General features: G+C 43.2%; 1 protein-coding gene across 6 annotated transcripts in view; it reads right to left on the bottom strand.

The window, feature by feature from the left end:
- ATXN2L (ataxin 2 like) overlaps positions 1-19,180 on the bottom strand; it is a 1,992,254-nt gene that overhangs the window by 1,517,003 nt on the left and 456,071 nt on the right. For all 6 annotated transcript variants that reach the window (XM_044058577.1, XM_044058574.1, XM_044058578.1 and 3 more), the window contains exon 4: positions 15,067-15,138. In XM_044058577.1, coding sequence (XP_043914512.1) covers positions 15,067-15,138 — 72 coding nt within the window. The remainder of the gene's footprint in view (positions 1-15,066; positions 15,139-19,180) is intronic.

The following is a 19,180-nucleotide window of genomic DNA, read 5'->3' as shown; positions in this document are numbered from 1 at the left end:
GAAAAGCTTGCAGCTCAAGTAACTCTCCTAGCTGAAGTCAGAGCAGAGATTAACATAGTTTTCCATGTCAGGGACTTTTAAGTTTCCCCGAAGGGCAAGTTCAAAAGAAACTGGGCAGGTTTTTCCAAAAAAAAAAACTACAGATCCCAAGGAGGAGCCACCTATTTTCTAGGTGGACGAATGTGCAAGATTCCTTTCAAAAATAGTTTTACCTGAGATAAGGAAGAAAATGGGAGATCTAAAAGCAAATAAGCAGAAATGACTGAACAATGAATCTTAACAGACTAGTAAAAAAAGGCCAAATTTTAGCAAGTCAAACAGATATTAAAGAACCAAAGGAGCTTCAGCCTTAAAAATATTTTGGTTCTTTTTACAGCACCAGCCAGAAAGTCTCTTCCATTAGGTCAAATAAGATTTTCTAATAGCAGGTTTCTTAGTCTCCTTTAACACCTACTGCATGTCCTCTGAAAGCATCTGCCCAAGAGGGATTAAAATTTTATCATTCAGTCTGATGAAGAATTTTCAGGTTGGGTGAGTCAGAGATTTCTTGTCCTGGGGAAATTTGTGGTAACTGCCCTTGGCCACTTTAAAGAAAAAGGAGACCACTGCTGTCTGGGCCAAGAGGAAGTTACCAGAACTACTTAGGGACAGCCCTTTTGGATCTTTAAAAGAACTCTGGTTATCAGTGGAAAGTGTGTAGGAGGTAGGGAGGGTTACAGAAACATTCCCATTCATGGGAAATGGAAAACACCTGTTTTCTATGACTTTCTGAAGGAGTTCTGAAGCAGAATTTTAACTGCCTGTTTTAAATGGAGGCAAAAAGATCAACCTGGGTTGTTACTCTTGGGTGGATAACCTACTGATGAAAGACCCATGTGTGTGGCATCCATTTGTGTGCCTCTACCCTGGTCTTGCTTGCTATCTGCCACAGTACTTATTCTGTTGGAATGCGAGTAGCCTAAAAAGGACAGATAATACCGATTTGTCAGTTCCTAGTCTACCATGGCTAGTCTGCATAGAGGTGGATAGTGGTGATGGTGTCTGCGATTACCAAAAGGAGTCCTGGACTCCAAATATGATTTAAGGCTCTCAGAGCACTCACTAACACCATCATCTCTTTGATATTTATGTGCTTCTTTATGCAATGAAGCCACAAACACTGTATCTCATAGATACAGCTCCTCAGGCAAAATCTAAGGCATCTGTATCTGTCAACTCTGAAAAACTGGAAGACCTGGACTCAATTCAATTGATCTATCCACAAGCAAAGTTGCTTTGTGACAGTCAGAACAAGGATTTGGAAAGACATAGGGTACTGGTTGGAGGCCCAGAATGACTTAAAAAACCATTACTTAATTAACTTATTTATTTAACATTTGTTTACCAGGAAAGTCTGACGTGGAACGAGACAATTTTCAGTGGAGGCCCGGGGAGAAACGCTCCAGACACATGTCTATGTGATGTGGGAAGAAACCAGAGCACCCACAGGAAACCTACACAAATGCAGGGAGGACATGAAGATTCTGTGCAAAAGACACCCCAGCAGAGAATCGAACCGGAGAACCTCTTGCTCTGAGGCAACAATGCTAAACACTGCACAATCCAATTATTAATTAAAAAAATTACCTTTTTTCTCATGCGCAAAGTGGTCAGAGGGACTATAAGAATGGATGAAGCCACATATCCTAGAATATTGAGATGTTCTCTAGCTGTTGTAAGGGGTTGCAGTCTTAATATAACATACTTTCTCTTGAGATAGAAGTGCCGTAATTTGTGGTGTGTCCAGGAGGCATCATCAAAAAATTATTCTGCGAGAAAGAATAAGAAGTTATGTCTTACCATAACGTTCCATGTTAGTTGTCTTCTTCTCGCCTTCTTTCTTGCTGGATGGTTCGGAGCCGATCCTCGGCTCCGACTTGGCCTATACTATAGCTCGAGAACTATTTTTACTGGCTCGAGGCAGCCCTATATCCCACAATACCATGCGCTAACTCCCCAGATCTCGTTTGGAAGCTAAGACATAGTATAAATAGTAATATTATAATAATAATATTATAATCCTCTTTTACGAGTACAGATTACCTGCTAGTAACACTAAGGATACAAGGAAAGACACAACATATTGTATCGCCAGAAATGGAAGGACTCAGAACCTCGAGTCTATCCAGGCTAGGGGGCAGGAGGGAGGGACGCAAGAAAGAAGACGAGAAGAAGACAACTAACATGGAACGTTATGGTAAGACATAACTTCTTAATGTTAAGTTGTCATTCTTGCTGGATGGGACAGCGTCCCTAGCATCTTAGTCCTGGGTGGCTCAATGGAACAGACTCCTGAGTACAGTGGAACCAAAATCAGCTCTATTTCTGGAGGCTAAATCAAGCTTGTAATGGGCAATAAAGGTGTTTGGACGCCCATGTAGCTGCTGCACAAATGGCATCTAGTGGTAACCTTGCTTGAAACGCCGTTGAAGTTGATAGTGCCCTGGTTGAATGAGCCTTAGGCCTAGAGGGGAGTTGCCTGTGTCTTAACTCATAGACCAAGGTAATAATAGATGTCAGCCATCTGGAAAGAGTAACTTTTGATACCGGAAGCCCTTTCTTGCCTGCAGCATAAGAGAGAAAGAGCTGGTCTGACTTTCTGAATTGTTTTGTCCTGTCTAGGTAATACCGTAATTGGCGATGAACATCTAATGAATGTAATTTTTGTTCAGCCCTGTTGGTATAGTCTGGGAAAAAGACAGGCAAATCAACGGAGTGGTTTAGATTTGCTTCCGATAACACTTTTGGTAGGAAGGAAGGGTTTGTTCTGAGAGTTACCCTATCTTTATGAAAAACCAAATAAGGAGGACGGACAGACAAGGCTTGAAGTTCCGATACCCTTCTGGTAGATGTTATAGCTACTAAAAACAGTGTTTTCCAAGAAAGAAGTTTGAGGGAGCAAGAAGCTGCAGGTTCAAAAGGGGGCAGAATTAGTGAGGTTAGAACTAAATTCAAATCCCATTGTGGGTGGTGGATCTTTGACTGGAGGTCTTTGCAACAAGATGCCCTTGAGAAAGGCTTTACAGAGTTTGTGGGACATAATATTTGCTTCTGAGAGTCCAACATGAAAATTAGCAATGGCCGCTAATTGTACCCTGATAGTGGCCGATGATGACCCTGAATGAAAAAGCTCCGCCAGAAAGTCTAGAACCTCATGAATGGGTGCATGGAAAGGATCTAAGGATCTAGTTTGTGCCCAGTGTGAAAAACGCTTTCATTTACTCGCATAAGTCTTCCTAGTATTGGACTTATGGGAAGCCAGAATGACATCACGAACAGGAGGAGAAATAAGGGGAAGCCTGGCTATGGCTGGAAGTGGAGCAACCAAGCTGTGAGGTTGATGGAATGTAGAGACTGAAGCAGCTTGCCCGTGAGGTGGGTCAACAGATCCGGAAGGGGTTCCAGATGCCAAGGCTGTTCCAGTAGGTATTTGTGCAGGAACGGAAACTTGTCGAGGCCAAAACGGGGCAATGAGGATCATTTTGGATCTCAATGCAGTTGCTTTCTGAATTAATTGCGGGATCAATGGAAAGGGAGGAAAGGCATAAAGAAGACCCCGGGGCCAAACGTGAACAAGAGCGTCTCTGAGGGGCTGGCCTGGTAGAGGAAAAAGTGTGAAGAATTTGAGGCACTTGCTATTTTGCGGAGTTGCGAAAAGGTCGCAGCAAGGCTGGCCCCACTTCCGAAAAATTCCGTCTACTACCGCTTGATTTAGAGACCACTCATGAGGCATGAGGATAGTTCTGCTCAATCTGTCTGCTATGACGTTGGACTTCCCAGGGATGTGCGTTGCTATCAGAAACCGTTGAGATGAAATCGTCCACTGCCAAAGTCTGAGTGCTTCTCGACAGAGGGGGTAGGACCTTGTTCCGCCCTGCTTGTTTATGTACCACACCACAGACATATTGTCCGTTTGAATTGCTATAGTCACCGTGGGAAGAGAGCTCTGAAGGGCCTGCAACGTCAAAAGCACCGCCCTCATCTCCAGGACATTTATGTGCAGCTGGCATTCTGACTGTTGCCAAGTGCCCTGGACCGTCCTGCCCTGATAATGCCCCCCCACCCGATCAGGGAGGCATCCGTTGTGACAGTGGCAACTGGAGGGGGGAGAACAAAGGGTCTGCCTTGAAAAGCTGAGGGAAACCATCCACCAGGAGAGATGTTTCTTGCAAGATGGTGTTATCAAAATGTTGTGGGTCATTGGTAGCTGTTGAAAGGACCACTGAGAAAACAGCATCCACTGAAGGAGCCTCATGTGGAAGCAGGCTAATGGAAGTAGAAGAATCGCCGCCGCCATGAGGCCCAACACTTTCAATACTAGCTTGACTTGGACTCTGCTGGGCTGAAACAGAAGCTGAACATTCCACCTTATGTCTGTCACTCTCTGAGGTGGTAATGTTGCAGACATTTCTGTGGTGTTTAATATGGCGCCTATAAAGTTTATACAATGACAAGGAGGACTTTGCAAAATTTATAGAAATACCCAGACTGTTGCAAAGTTGGATAGTGTAATCCCTGGCCATTACGAGATCCTGTTTGGTGGTAGCGGAAATGAGCCAGTCGTCTAAGTATGGAAACACCTGGAATCCTTTCCGTCTCAGGTGAGCCGTGACCACTGCCAAACATTTGGTGAACACCCAGGGGGGCTGTGGTGAGACCAAAGGGCAGGGCCCTGAATTGAAAATGACTGACTCCCAGCCGGAAGCGGAGAAATCTCCTGGAGCGCCTGTGTATTTTTATATGGTAGTATGCGTCCTGGAGGTCTAACGAGCACATCCAGTTGTCTCTGCCCAAAAAAGGGTAGAATGGGCTGCAGTGTTACCATCCGAAATTTTGTCTTTAGTACAGAGTTGTTTAACCTGCTGAGGTCCAAAATGTGTCTCCAATCTCCTGTCTTTTTTGGTACCAAAAAGAATCTGGAGTAGATTCCGGATCCTAGCTGATCTGCTGGGACTGCCTGGATGACTCTTTTTTTTTTTTTTTTAACAGCTTTTTTATTTCTAGCTGAGCCTGACCCCTTTGTGCGGGTGGTACGTCTGGTAGGGGTTTTGATGGTTGTACTGGAGGGAAAGTGAAAGGGATTTTGTAACCCTCGGATATGATCTTCTGTACCCATGTGTCTTGGGAGATGGATTGCCAGGCTTCCGGGTACAGAGATGATCTTCCCCCGACTGCCTCCGAAGGCGGACAGTTGGGCAGCTTCTCAGGGATGCTGAAAGGGTTGGTCAGGGAAAGATTCCCTGGAACCCTGGATCTGTGGACCCCCTCTGCCCCTGGGGCGGCGTCTGTTATTATTCCCCCCTCTGCCTCTAGGGGGAAATTCACCACATGCGGTAGGCGTGACTCCCTGTGGTTTGCGGAACCACATCTTTCCACCCCTCTGTCCTTTAGGATAAGGTCTAGAAGGCATGGAAAAACGGACTCCAATGGCAGAGAGAGTCTTACCATCTTGCTCGCATCTGGTGAGGGTATTCTTCACCTGAGGTCCGAACAATTCCGAACCGTCAAAGGGGGTGTTGGTGAAGGACGCCTTGAAGGGGTCGGCAAAGTTACAGAGTCGCATCCAAGCGTGACGTCTCAACGCAACGCCTGTGCCAGCGGCCCTACTCGCTCCATCGGCTGCATAAGAGATAAGCCGCATGGAGGAGTTAACAATGGAGTTTGGGGTAGCCAGCTGAGAGTTTATTTTGTCCTTAAACCCCGCAGCAGAAGGATCCTGTACCGTTTCACCCAGCTCTTTGAGCAAGTCTCTCTGAAGGCGGGTGAAATAACAAATAGTTCAGCGATCGCATAGAAAAGGTCGCTGAAGCAAAGGTCCGCTTGCCGTACCTGTCCATGGTCCTGGACTCTTTGTTAGGAGGATGAACAGATACAGAAGGATCAGCTAATTCCTTCTTAGTGGCTGCTGCTACCACCACAGCATCAACTGAAACACCTTTGGTGAGAAAGGATTTGTCATCTGGTGCAGAAATAAATTTAGAAGGCCTCCTAGGGGTAGGTTCCATTGAATCAGGAGCTGCCCACGCCTTTCAAGCCACTACCTCCATTAGTGGGTCGAAAGGGGGAGACACCCAGGAGGTGGAAGGGCGAGATCCAAAGGCGTCAAGGTAAACCGACTCGTCCTCGGAAGGTTTGAGAGTGGACCAATTTCCCCTCTGTCTTAGGATCTCCAGGATGTCTGAAAAGGAGACATCCTCAGAGGGGGATCTGGGGGAACCCTCCGACTCAACCAAGTCGGTGTCCGACGTGACAGACTCGGGGGTCTCTATGTGCTTCCTCTTGCACTTTCTTTTCCTAGGGGGTTCCCCTGAAACTTCAGGGGAGCCCTCGGAAGAGGAGGAGACACCCAAAGTGGGTACCCTATGCTTTGGATCTCTGCTGTCGGGTGTAGGAGGGTGGCCAGAGACCGTAACAGGCACTACAGAGGGAGGAGCCACAGAACTTAACCTTGGAGTGGACACTGGGTCCAGCACACTCCTCATCACCTCGAAGGCTCCCCTATCAGACACCAAAGGTAGCCCCGGCTCCGAAGAGACCGGAACCGCCCCCGGAACCGACAGAGAAGGCTCCGAGAATGATGTCGGGGTCGAACTAACCAGAGCCGAAGCTCCGAGAGGGAGAGCGGGGTCAGACAAGGGTCCGATGCCACTCGCCCCCTCGGAGCTGACAATGGAGTCCCGGCGCCCGGACCTCTCCATGGACGGAACCAATAAAGAGGTCGGAGCCGACGACACCGGAGCCGAAGGAGGAAGTATCGGCTCCGACGTGGGCAAGGTCACAGTTCCGACAAACTCCGGCTCCGAACTCGAGAGATGAGTCGGAGGAGGAATGGATAACTATCGAAGGAGCCACAGTCTGGTGAGATGGGCTCTGAAGCATTTGGGCCAGAGCCTGAGATTTTATGAGTCTACTGACCACCCTCTCGATGTCGTGGTCGGAGAGCCTGGATGACCTCGATGAATGAGTCCTATGACTCCGCTCCGATAGGAAAGGGGACCTCGGAGCCGATCTGACGGACTCTAGCGAAGGGGACCTAGAGCGCTTGCGTGCTGGGGTCGGCTCCGATGATGGTTTCGAAGCGGAACCCACTTTGCTCGCCTCGGAGCCAGACGGAACCGAGGTCGGAGCCGTCTCGATAACGTCAGCCCTCGGCTCAGAAGCTGGAGCCGAGGGTTTGGCGGTTTTTGACGACTTCCCCGAGCCAGACTTGGACGGGGAGTCATCAAGCTTTAACAAGCCCCTTAGGATGAGCTTGTTACGCCTTTCCTGCAGGACTCTTGAACTAAATCCGTGACAAATGGAACAAGAGTCCTGCAGGTGTAAAGGCCCCAAGCAATAGACACAAGAAGTGTGACCGTCTGTCAGAGACATTTTCTGACAGCACGAGTCACACTTCTTGAATCCCGAGACCTTAGCGTCCTTGGACATAAGTCCTAAATACAGAAAACACAGTAAACACAGTCAGCCCACACACTCACTCAACTTATACCCAAGAAAGAAGTTAAGGGGACTGACTAAAACACCCACACACACACACACTCTCTAAGGGGTGGGGGAAATTAGGTAGGCCCGATTATAAAAATTAACTAAAAGGAAGGGAAGAAGGTCTACAAAAGGGCTGAAATAAATAAAACTATCAATAGGGACCTAAAGTACGAAAACTATCTGGAAAACTATTTGAAATATAGTTCTATTAAAAAAATTTCTCTTTTACTGACCTGAGCCGGTAAAAAAAGGCAACCTCACAGCGAAGCGGCAAACGAGATCTGGGGAGTTAGCGCATGGTATTGTGGGATATAGGGCTGCCTCGAGACAGTAAAAATAGCTCTCGAGCTATAGTATAGGCCGAGTCGGAGCCGAGGATCGGCTCCGAACCATCCAGCAAGAATGAAGGCGAGAATGACAACTTAACATTGACATGATTTTTCACATTTAGCTGGAAACCTACATTCTGAAATAGGTTTCCTCACAAAAAAAAAGAAAATCTTGAAAGTTTTGAATAGAGTTTGCAAAAATTAAGGTATCATCCAAGTAGAGAAATATAGGGATACACTGTAACTTGCAAAAAAAATCAACCACTGGTGTTAGACACTTTGGTTTGTCCACAACCAATCATATTCATAAAGAGTAACAAAGATAACTGAAAATGAGAAACAGAAAATCTTAAAAAGCATCTCTGTGAAGGGGTATATGGTAGTATGCATCATTTACATCTAAAGTTACCAAGAAACCTAAGAGGAAGAATCAGAGAAAATTGACACTAGAGACAGCAATGAAATGGGGAACCTAAGACTAGAGATTTAGGAAAGACAGATCTAAAAAGGCCTCTAGGTTCCCCCTTCTGTCAGTATCAGAAATATCATTGAATAGAATCCTTTTCCTTTTTATTTTCTGGTACACATTCTACCGTATTTCTACTTAAATAAGACCTAACCAGAGAATAAGGCCTAGCATGGTTTTCCATGGTGGTCATGATTTAAGCCCTACCCCAAAAATAAGCCCCAGTTAAGCGAGTCAACAACACACGACGGACGTGTTGAATTATAAAACATTACTGACATCTGTTGACTGAGTTTATCGTACTCTGCTCGGCATTTTCGTACCATTTGGACACCCAACTTCTCTTTGCAGAAAGTCATAAGATTCTTTTCCCCAAGAGTCCTCCACGATTCTTACTGTAACCCTAATCCTCACTCACACCTGACGTTTGAGATCCTTGGCCCATAAACACTGGCAAGTATACTTTGACTGGTTAAAGTACAGACAACGCACGTAAAACGTGCGCACTTGATAACGAACGGGTGTGGTTGTGTCTTCTCAATTGTCACCATTTATGTTGCCACTCCTGTCTCGTAAGTCTTCAATTAACCCTCCCAGACAAGATGAGTCCAAAAAAAAAAAAGAGCTATTCCGTCGAGTACAAGAAAAGAATCGTGGAGAACTCCCGGGGCAAAATCTGATGTCTTTCTGCAAGGAGAAGAATTTGGATCTCTGAATAATCCGAAAATGGCAAGCAGAGTACCTCAGTCAACAGGTGGACGAGGGAAATGGTAAGAAGTGCAAGTATGGATCAGGTCGGCAACCATTATTTTCTGAGCTGGAAGACATCATCTGTGAATGGACTGCTAACAGGAGAGCAAAGGTTTTGGTTGAGCACAGGGCTGATATTCAAGCAGTTGCCCTTGCAACGGCACCACAGTTAGAAATATCCCCAGAAGAATTCAAAGCATCACAACATTGGCTGGATGGCTTCCTTCAGCGATATGAACTGTCTCTAAGAAGATCAACAACACTGTTCAAGCTGGAAGATACTGAAGTTATTAAAAGTGCACTTGCATTCAAGTCCTTTGTTGATGGCATTGACTTTTCTAAATACCAACTCTCCAGCAGGATTTCTACGGATGAAACTGCAGTGTTTATGGGCCAAGGATCTCAAACAATTGATCAAAGGGGTGCCTTATCAATCTACAGTCCCTCCACTGGTTACGCAAGTGCACGTGTTATCTGAATTTTGGCAATTCGTCTAGATGGAAAGAAAACCCCACCTCTAATCATTAGTATGGGCAAGAAAGATAAGACTGAAGGTGTTTCAGGCATTTACATTCTTGAAACTGAAAAAGCCTGGTGCACACAAGCAGTTATAAGGAAGTGGGTCGATGTAATGCTGCCACTTGTTTTGCAAGGTGGCGAAAGAGGTCTGCTAGTCTTGGATTCAGCCAGCACTCACCAAGCTAAAGACATGAAGAACTTCGTTGCACAGAGAAGAATAGATCAAATAAGGATATCCGCAAGAATGACTGCCTATCTCCAGACTCTTGATATTGCAATAAACAAGCCATTCAATGACCATTTGCGCATGGAACTCAATGACTACACTGAAAATAGAATGGAGAAAAATCAGAGTGGAAAACTTTGTGAAGCCTAGCCTGCAAGAGGTCGTGACTTGGGTGAAGAATTCATCGAATAAAAATCACTGACAGCTGTGTTGCCAATGCACTAAGAGCAGGCTACATGGACAAACAGTGCTCATTTAAGGAGAGCTCTATTGCTAGGCATGACAGATTGGGGCCAATGGTTCTACAGGAAATGGAGTCGCAAGAAATTCAAGTCGGAATTTGGGGGTTGGAGACTTATGACAATGTTCCAGAAAAAGATGACATGACTTTATTTGAATAACTTTTCCGTTATCAGGGCAACAGAATGGATTGCTTCTGCTTTCAGCTGCCAGCAAGCTCTTGTCAGTTTTTTGACTTTATTGTATTATGGTAACGTTTCATTATCAAGGGGTAATTACCAAAGTAAGGCCACTAGTTCCCAGACTTCATTTTTATGACTTTCCATCATTCTTCTCTTACGGTTTGGGTAAGGAATAAAGAAAGCATCACCACTCAAAGTGTGGCAGTTATTCACCTGTTTTATTCCCCTCCTCCAATACACATGTATTGAGATTTTTCTGCACTTTCTGTTAAGCATGAAATATGCACTGTGAAAGCAAAGGTGTAGATATTCTGAAGTTGAAAAGTTTGTTGCACTGTTGATGTAGAAATCTCACACAACTGTTAACGCGTTACCTAGAACTGTTGCCCAATAATGGAAAAGTACCAAACAAATGTCAATTTGTGGACAAGAATAAATGTCGATTTGTGTACATGAATAAATGTCGGTTGTACAGGGAGGTAAATAAGGCATCTCCTGATAAGCCCAAATGCATATTTCGGCAAGGGAAAAAGTATAAGACACAGTCTTATTTTTGGGGAAATACGGTACAACTCCTTGAGAAAATGTGAGCAATGAAGGGAGGGAAAAGGTGGGTATTTCTAAGACTTGGAAGAAAATCTCTTTTACATTTGTATCTCTTCTGAATGATTCCTAGCACCCAAAAAAAACGATGCCATACAGAAAGGTACACAAAGATTTCTTGAAAGGTTCCAACAGGGAAAGGTACACAGAAAGATTCCTTGAAAGGTTCAGAGGGCTGTCAGGGTAGGGTAGGGAGGAAGAGGGCTGCATAATTCTATTTTCTTTGACTGAGATTGAGCCTGAGGTGCCCCTCCTTTTTTCGTAGAACCACTCTTCCACAGTTTAAATGGCTGCTTTCTTAACTTTTGTTGAAATTGTTTAAATGGTTTCCTGTAAAGTAACCCTAACTGGAAGGAACATTTCTGTTGTATTTCAGAACAGGGGACTGAAAAAAACACTGTCTTATCCCTTAGATCAGCTTCAATAATTCATCAAAACCTTTGAGAAGATCGGTAGTAGTAGCATGAAATAACACCTCTGTCTACGGAGCTCTGAGAATTTCAGATTCAATATCCTCTGGTAACCTGTGGGTCAGCCACACAGCAAATCTGTGCATGAATGATCCAGTTACTGCAGCCCTAGATATTGAATCATAAAAGCGTCTCAAAGAACTCTGGCAATCTGAGTAACTGTGGAAAGTAGATTCTGAACATGGTAAGTCAGCAATAGTATTTCTCATGTCAGCAAAAGATGCCATAAAGGAATATGGACATACAAGTCTGACAACTCAAACTTCTTAAGACTAAAGTTGAAGAGGTGTGAACCTTTTGTTTCCAAATCTGTCAAAGGCTCTGTCATCCTTGTCTACAGAAAGGGGATCTGAAGTAGCCGCTTCAAGTCTTAATGCCATATGCTTCCTTATCTTCACATTTAAACAAGTCTTCCCTCCAATGGTCTGGAAGAAAAAATTCCTCACAGGAGGACCTGAAGGAATATATTTTCAGGTGAACATACTAGGGCAGCATAATTAAAATAAATTTCCTCAGCTTCAAAATCTGATAAACCCTTTTAGAAAGGCTAAAGAACAGAGAAGCAATCTGAAGTAACTGAAATGCCTTTAACAAATCCTTGGCAAAAAAGAGGATCAATCCTCTTTTTCTTCATTAGAAGTAGAGGAAGTGGAGAGATGCTTCACCTTCTGAGTCCTTTTCTTCAGAAATTCTGAAGAAAAACTCTGCTCAGACGCCAAAGGTCTGTCCCAGATGCCAAGTACCTCTTCACCAATGGAGATCTGCAGGATTTTGCCCTACTGATCTAAAAAGATTAAGTGCACCTCTCCCTTCTCTGTAATAAGCATGCGTGTGGCTTTGGAGGACATGTTACGGACTCCAGACTCGCAATGGCTTCCCAAGGAGCAACACTTGAGGGGTTGGAAACAGCCAATGAATGGTTCGTAGTCTTCAACATGGGCATAGTGGAGTCAATCCACCTAGGGCTGGGGAAGAGAGGATGCTGAAGACCGCAATGTCAATTATTCAATAAGAATCTTTCTTTTCTTGAACAAAAGAAGAGGGAAGTCCAAGGGGCGATATTGTAGTTGACGGCCTCATCAGTTCATTTCGTGCAGAAGTGGGCGTGTCGCAAATTGAGTGACAACCCGGTCTGCATATTTAATTTGCTCATGCATACAGGATATGAAAATTTTAAATGTACACAAACGGTTAATACAGTATCGCCCAGGAAAGCTGTTCTTAGTAAAAGGTCCTGCCAATGATACTGAGGAAGAGTCGGCTGTGACACCTGCACACAAAAAAAAAAAAAAAAAAAAAAAGAGCCCGTTTGGACATTAATTGGGAAAGTGAACCATCACATTCAGACTCTGACAAAGAGAACTATAATGTTACACAGTAAAAAGCCGGATGACGTGTTTTGACGGTTTTGTTTCTTTGCTGATTATAGTATATATTATTAGTGCAATAAAACTTGTCAATTACAGACGTTGGTAAACAGTTTACTGTTATATTTACTGTCATATTACAATGTCAGTGCACTTTTTCTTCGGTTGTGCATTCGGAGGGAATGCATATTCATGAATGACATATCACAGGGGTGGGTTTTGGGTGGGGCTTGCTACTGCGCATCTGGTGAGGCCCTCAACTACAATATTGCCATCCAACGTACTGGCACTAGATTTGGGGGGGGGGGGGGCAAGTGAGGGCTTTAAGGCATTGGTTGGACAAAATGTTTGAAAACTAAGCCTGCTATTTAATTTGGTACGGCCCAGTGACTCTACTGGGAATTTCTGCAGTTACATCCTACTGATGCCTCTAGGCATCAAATATTGTTTCTTCCTATTTGCATTAAGAAATCCAAACTACATACAAGGTATTACATTTCCCGGTTAGGAGTCGCCATAACAGAACTCCGGTCCGCTAATGATTGGCAGTCTATTTTTACGGTGCTGAGGTGCCAGCCCGACGCCCAACCTTCAATGAAGGCATGCCCATTCATGCATGTCTTTCGAACACCACTCGACCGCAGGAAGGACATACAGACTCCACACAGAAGCCGCTCCAGCCAAGAATAGAACGGAAGCACCTCTTGCTCTGAGGCAACAACGCTACACATGCACCACCATGGCAAGTTGAATAATTACTGAAATATTATAAGCTGTTTGCATAAAATTCAGATTTACTGTAGTTGCTGTTACTTGAAAAATCCAGTTAAAGATCTACAAGTGACTGCATGCAACAACTGCAAAATTACCTTGTGGAGAATAGTTTGACATTAACAGATTTCTAGTAACCTTACGGTTCTGGAGATATCAACATATGTTTGGACGCCAAGGCAATAACTTCATTTTTAAATGCTCAAGCCCCGGCCATTGGGAGTTAAGAGCACAAACTTTTTTAAAAGAGTTTTACTGGAAGGAAGGAGTTAATGTCTTAGATTTGAACAATAAGCAAATGCAGCATAACTGCATGTAGTGTTCTCCTCCTAAACAGAAAAGACAAGCTGCATGGGAATCTCCAGAAGGGATAACATGACATCCTCACAACTGTAATCAAAGTGATAAGATATAAACAAATAAATGAAAACACATTTAAGTAGTACTTACGGAAAGGGTTTCACCTTTGCTTATAGGATAGCTGTACAAAAATGTTAGACAACTGAGAGAGAAATTTCAGAGTGCAAGATCAGCAACCACAAAAATATTGTTCTATACCGTTAACACATAGATACCAGGGCAAACTAAAAGATCTATTTCATGCACTTGTTAACAGGAAAGTCTCTGAGCTATGGGCCCTTTCAGAGAGGTCACCCAGTGTGCAATGTAAGAAAACTTCAAAAGAAAGATAATGGAACAGCATGATAACTCACAAAATCCTCTTTACTAAATGCTTTGATAAACAACGAAAAAATACCTGCTCTGCAAAAAAGTTAACTTGGCACTATGTGTTACAACCAAGGAGGAGTCTTTTTACACTTGTTTGGGTGTGGCCAGGAAAACCTCTATCTCCCTCCCAAGTGGAAGGCCTGGGGGTGGGGTCTCCTTTCCTACTCACTCAGCTTTCAGTTTGGTTAATATCAATTTTCCTGAAGTCAACTGTGGTACATTTAAAAAAAATTTCCAAAACACAATGGCATTAGAAAATGTTTAAAAACTATGCTACCAAATTTAAGTTAACTTTCTCATTACACTTACAACATGAAGTTTATTATAAGAGTGCTTTCATCCATATAAACACACTGGACTTCTTCAATGTGCACTTATAGATGGAAGCGTTCATACAATACACTTCATGCTGCAAGTGGCATCTGCAGTTACTGGCGGTTTTTTTTTTTTTTTGGAATGATTTCTGTAGTTCGGCTTGGTTATTTTATGTTTACTTTTTGTTACAAAAAAAATTGCTGACAAAATTAAAATATTAGTCGCTAAAAATGTACAACAGCAGGGACCATACAGAGCAACACATTACACTGCTACCAAACGGACGCATGCAAAGAGTAAAGCAAACCACCATACACCCTGCCATATATTGTCACACATGGCAAATGTGTGAAAAATGAGGAGCCCTTTGTCCACGAAACAGCCAAGGCATCACACTCTACATAACACCCGTGTCAAAATTTACTTTCCTCAAAACACACACATTCAAAAATGTCTAACACAATGTACAGCATAACCCTTACATCAGAAGGCAACCTCCATGCAAATCATTAAACTGTATTCATACAAAAGTGCTCTCTTATTTCATTGCAAAAATAATTGTGGCAAGTATTTACCTTGGAACTTAATGTTTTGAAGATCCCCTCGTACACAGTGTTGTTCCGGACGTGCACATCACATGTTGACCCCTAAAAGTAAATGCAGAAATTAGCTCAGTACAGCACAGTACTTTACAGCAGAAAAATAAATTGTTGACCAAAGACCAAAAGACTTGAAGAAAAAAGTCCTGCTGTATGAAACACAAGGTATGCTAATTAGCAGATTAATTAGCTAGCACCTTATTAGCACACTGTGGGGATACAAGTAAGTAGCAGAAGAGAGACCACAGCAGCTGTATAATTAGCAAGGCAAAAACAAATACAAACGACACAAGAACACTAAACAGAAGCTACATCACATTTCTGAAGAACACAAGACACTACACACTGTAGGAAACCCATCAAAGCAGTACCCTAATTCTCTCAGTAAATAAATGTACAGTTTTAACCTGGATATCATACAATAATGTAAACCATAAGTCCACCCAAGAGGGTACATAATCTCACATAATGGCAAAGTTCCATTTAACAATTTCAAACATTAAAACTTTTCAGTTTTTATCACATGTGCATACAAATAAAACTTTTACTCTCAATTTGTATAACTACACATATGAATCCATGTAGCCACTTTAAATATTTCCGAGAAAATGAAAAACCTTTGAGTGTGGGTTATACAGGACACAGGCAACCATCTTAATGGTGGGTACCTCTCATCCATGCCTTGTCATAAGCACCATTGGAACAGTTTAACATAAAACAATATTACCAACACTACTAAAAGAAATGTTCAGTATGTGGGCAGCTCTGTGACACAGGATTCAAGCCCTGAGTGTGCCCTGGACAACCCTAGTTCAATTAGCAGTTCAGGAACAGCTGGCAAGAGACTAGTCAGGTTCAGGTCCACACACTGCAATCCAGCAAGTGAAGACTTGCTTGACACCCAAAACAGGTGTGCTGGGAATGTGGACTTGGCAACACTAATCTGCCAAGGACAGCCCACAAATGGAAATCATTTTAAGGCAGCAAACACTAGAGGAAGGCAGTAAAGTCTAAGTGCAACAACTGAAGGGTAACCATTCTTAATTTGTACTCTTTACAGCACTACCATTTGGGGGTTCTTTATGTTTTGTTTTTTAATCAGCAGATAAACAGTACAGCTGCCCACATTTTTTTACTTGCCTTGAAAGAATCCCCCACAGACTAGTCAAAAATCCTCAATAAGATGACATAGGTACCTGAAAATTAGTTTAAAAATTATAGAGTCCAACTCTCAAAAGGACCTAACACCATGGCAGCATTCACACTTATTTTAATACAAAACCCATCCTGCTGAACTGACTTCTCTGTCACAACCTGAATAAATTAACATACCCTTGGATTCTGTAATCATACTTTCTGTGCAGAACTTGTTCGGATATCCCAATTACCATGCCAGTAAAACCACCTAAACCTTGTTAAATGAACGACCACTACAAAAGTCAACATTCACATAAACATACTGACTGTAAACTACATAACATATACACATCAACAAAAAAGCTAAAGGTATCCAAAAAAATACACAGGGGATACACTAATGAAGGCCACCACCCTTAACATCAATAAACATAGCTGCAGAAGATTTGGCAAAAAGGAAAAATTAGGACAATAGGACTATGAAAAATGACACAATCATTAAAAACTCAGACACTGGTATGCAAAAATTTAAAATCTTTTCCCATTATAACTACCAAAGTCAAAACATCACATTCTACAAAAGGCATGTCTAGATACACCAGGGATAGAACTACACCACATTATACACCAGTGATACAAAACCAGTTACTGGATGCAATACAATGTTTTGAAGCCATCTAAGAAGATAAGTGGAAGTACCCTGAAAAGGTACAATTTCTTACTAGGTTTCCAGACCTGTGTTTTTTTTTTTGCCCCTAACTATATAGGAAGGCTTAGGAACTGTCATTTTATACTCAGACAACCCCATTTCAGGCTAATAAGGCAACGTCCAATTGGGTTACGTCTCAAACACACTATTAGGGAAGCTAACATCAGGACTGGGAAGCTGAACAATAAAAAGTAAATATCAATAAATGGAAAAACTGGAACAGAAAAATTAACACAGGAACACCTACCAAGATTATGGAATATATTCCCTGTTGTAATCAGAAATTTGCTAATTTTCTTCAGAGAGGCACAGACAAACAGACACACAGCCATGTATGGTTTCGGCTACTTTTGTCAAATGGTGCTTTGGTCAACACATGTTTAGTCGACATTATTTGGCCAACTAAGCAGGCGGCCGATATATTTCAACAAAACTAGCTAACCGATATTACTGGTGAAGTGTACAGATTTTCACATTTTATTTTTGGTCTGTTCCTTCAGTTTGTAACAGCAACATTTGAAAAGTGTGGCTATTTTTTGGACTTAATACTCCCATTATTTATGTCTTTGTCCACATTTCTTGCTCTAAAAGATTGAAAGGCATGGATTGCACTATTCTCATGGATGACAAATTTGCCATTACCTTAAGAACTGCACAATCTCGGAATTTGAATATATACCGAAGAATGCAAAGTTCCTGTAATCACGGCTGCACAAGTAAAAACTTCACTCTCCAAAGCCAAGAACACAACATCCATGGGACATGACAACATCCCAGGCTGCCTTATACATGAACTACAGAATGAACTGGCACCCCACCTAAGTACCATGTTCAATCATAGGCTCACCTCAGGCTTTGTGCCCTTTGAATGGCGCACCGCGACAGTTATCCCACTCCACAAAGGGGGGGCCACAACAGACCCTGGGAACTACCGCCCCATTAGCCTGACGAGCCTCGTCTGCAAGGCCATGGAACGTATCATCATGGAACTCATAAACAAAGACATTGGAGATCTCCAAACTCTGGACCCCACACAGTTTGGGTTTGTAAAAGGCAGATCATGTCTCCTAAACCTGATAGACTTATTTGAAGTAGTCACCAAAGCCATAGATGAGGGTAAGGAGGTTCACACAGCCTATCTAGATCTCGCCAAGGCATTCGACACCATCCCCCACTCTGGATTATAGATAAACTCACTAAACTAGGTATAAATCCCTATGTCACAAGATGGGTTGCCAACTGGCTTACTGAAAGAACCCACACTGTGAAAGTAGCAGACTCCAAATAAGACTTCAGAAAAGTGACAAGTGGGGTACCGCAGGTTTCAGTCCTGGGTCCTCTCCTGTTTGGTATCTACTTCTCTGAAGGGTAAGGCTAACACAAAAGGTCTTTGGCTAACTAAATTCGCAGATGACTGCAAACTAGGAGCCATAATTGAAACTCCTAACGATGTGGACATCCTACAAAAGGGCCTCACTGAGACAGATGCCTGGTGTCAAAGACATGGTCTCAAGCTCAATGCCAAAAAGTGCATTGTCATCCCCTTTGGTAAAAATTCTATACCCATGAACTACCACATAGGCGGTAGTCTACTTAACACCGAAAGTGTTATGAGACCTTGGGACACAGGTGGACAGTAGACTCTCCTTGGATAATCACATCGCCAAAGTGGTCAGGAAATCCTTCTACGTGGCACACCTCATCACAAAAGGTTTCTCATCCAGAAAAAATGAGGTCATTGTTCCCCTCTACTCATCACTCATTACACCCATTATAGAGTACAGCGCCCCTTTTGGTATGTACCTCGCAAGACATCCTGGACAACAACTGGAAAGGCCGCAAAAATACCTCACAAAGAGGATTACTGGCCTCAAACAGATGCCTTACACAGACTCTCTCAAAAAACTCCAGCTTTACTCTGTCGCATATCGCCTACTCAGAGGCGATCTCTGCCTAACATACAAAGCTATGTCAAACCCAGAGCTGTTGGACATGCCCCACTTAAAGAAATCCCAATCCCTCCGAGTTACACGCTCTAGGGACCTAAACCTTGTCACCACAATAAACAGAACATGCTGGAGGGATAGAATCCTGTCCCAGAGACTTCCCATACTCTGGAACAGACTACCTATCTATGTCAAACAGAGCTCCTAATTAGGACTCCTCAAGAAAAATCTTGATGATTGGATGGGTAATAGGAAATTCACCCCGGGGATCACTTCTGTGGTTCTGCTTGACAGGGGC

Source organism: Protopterus annectens, chromosome 16.part0, assembly GCF_019279795.1.
Source record: "Protopterus annectens isolate FY-2018-M chromosome 16.part0, PAN1.0, whole genome shotgun sequence".
NCBI lineage: Eukaryota > Metazoa > Chordata > Ceratodontiformes > Protopteridae > Protopterus > Protopterus annectens.
Note: the sequence above shows the minus strand (reverse complement) of the source record. Positions and strands in the feature narration are given on the sequence as shown.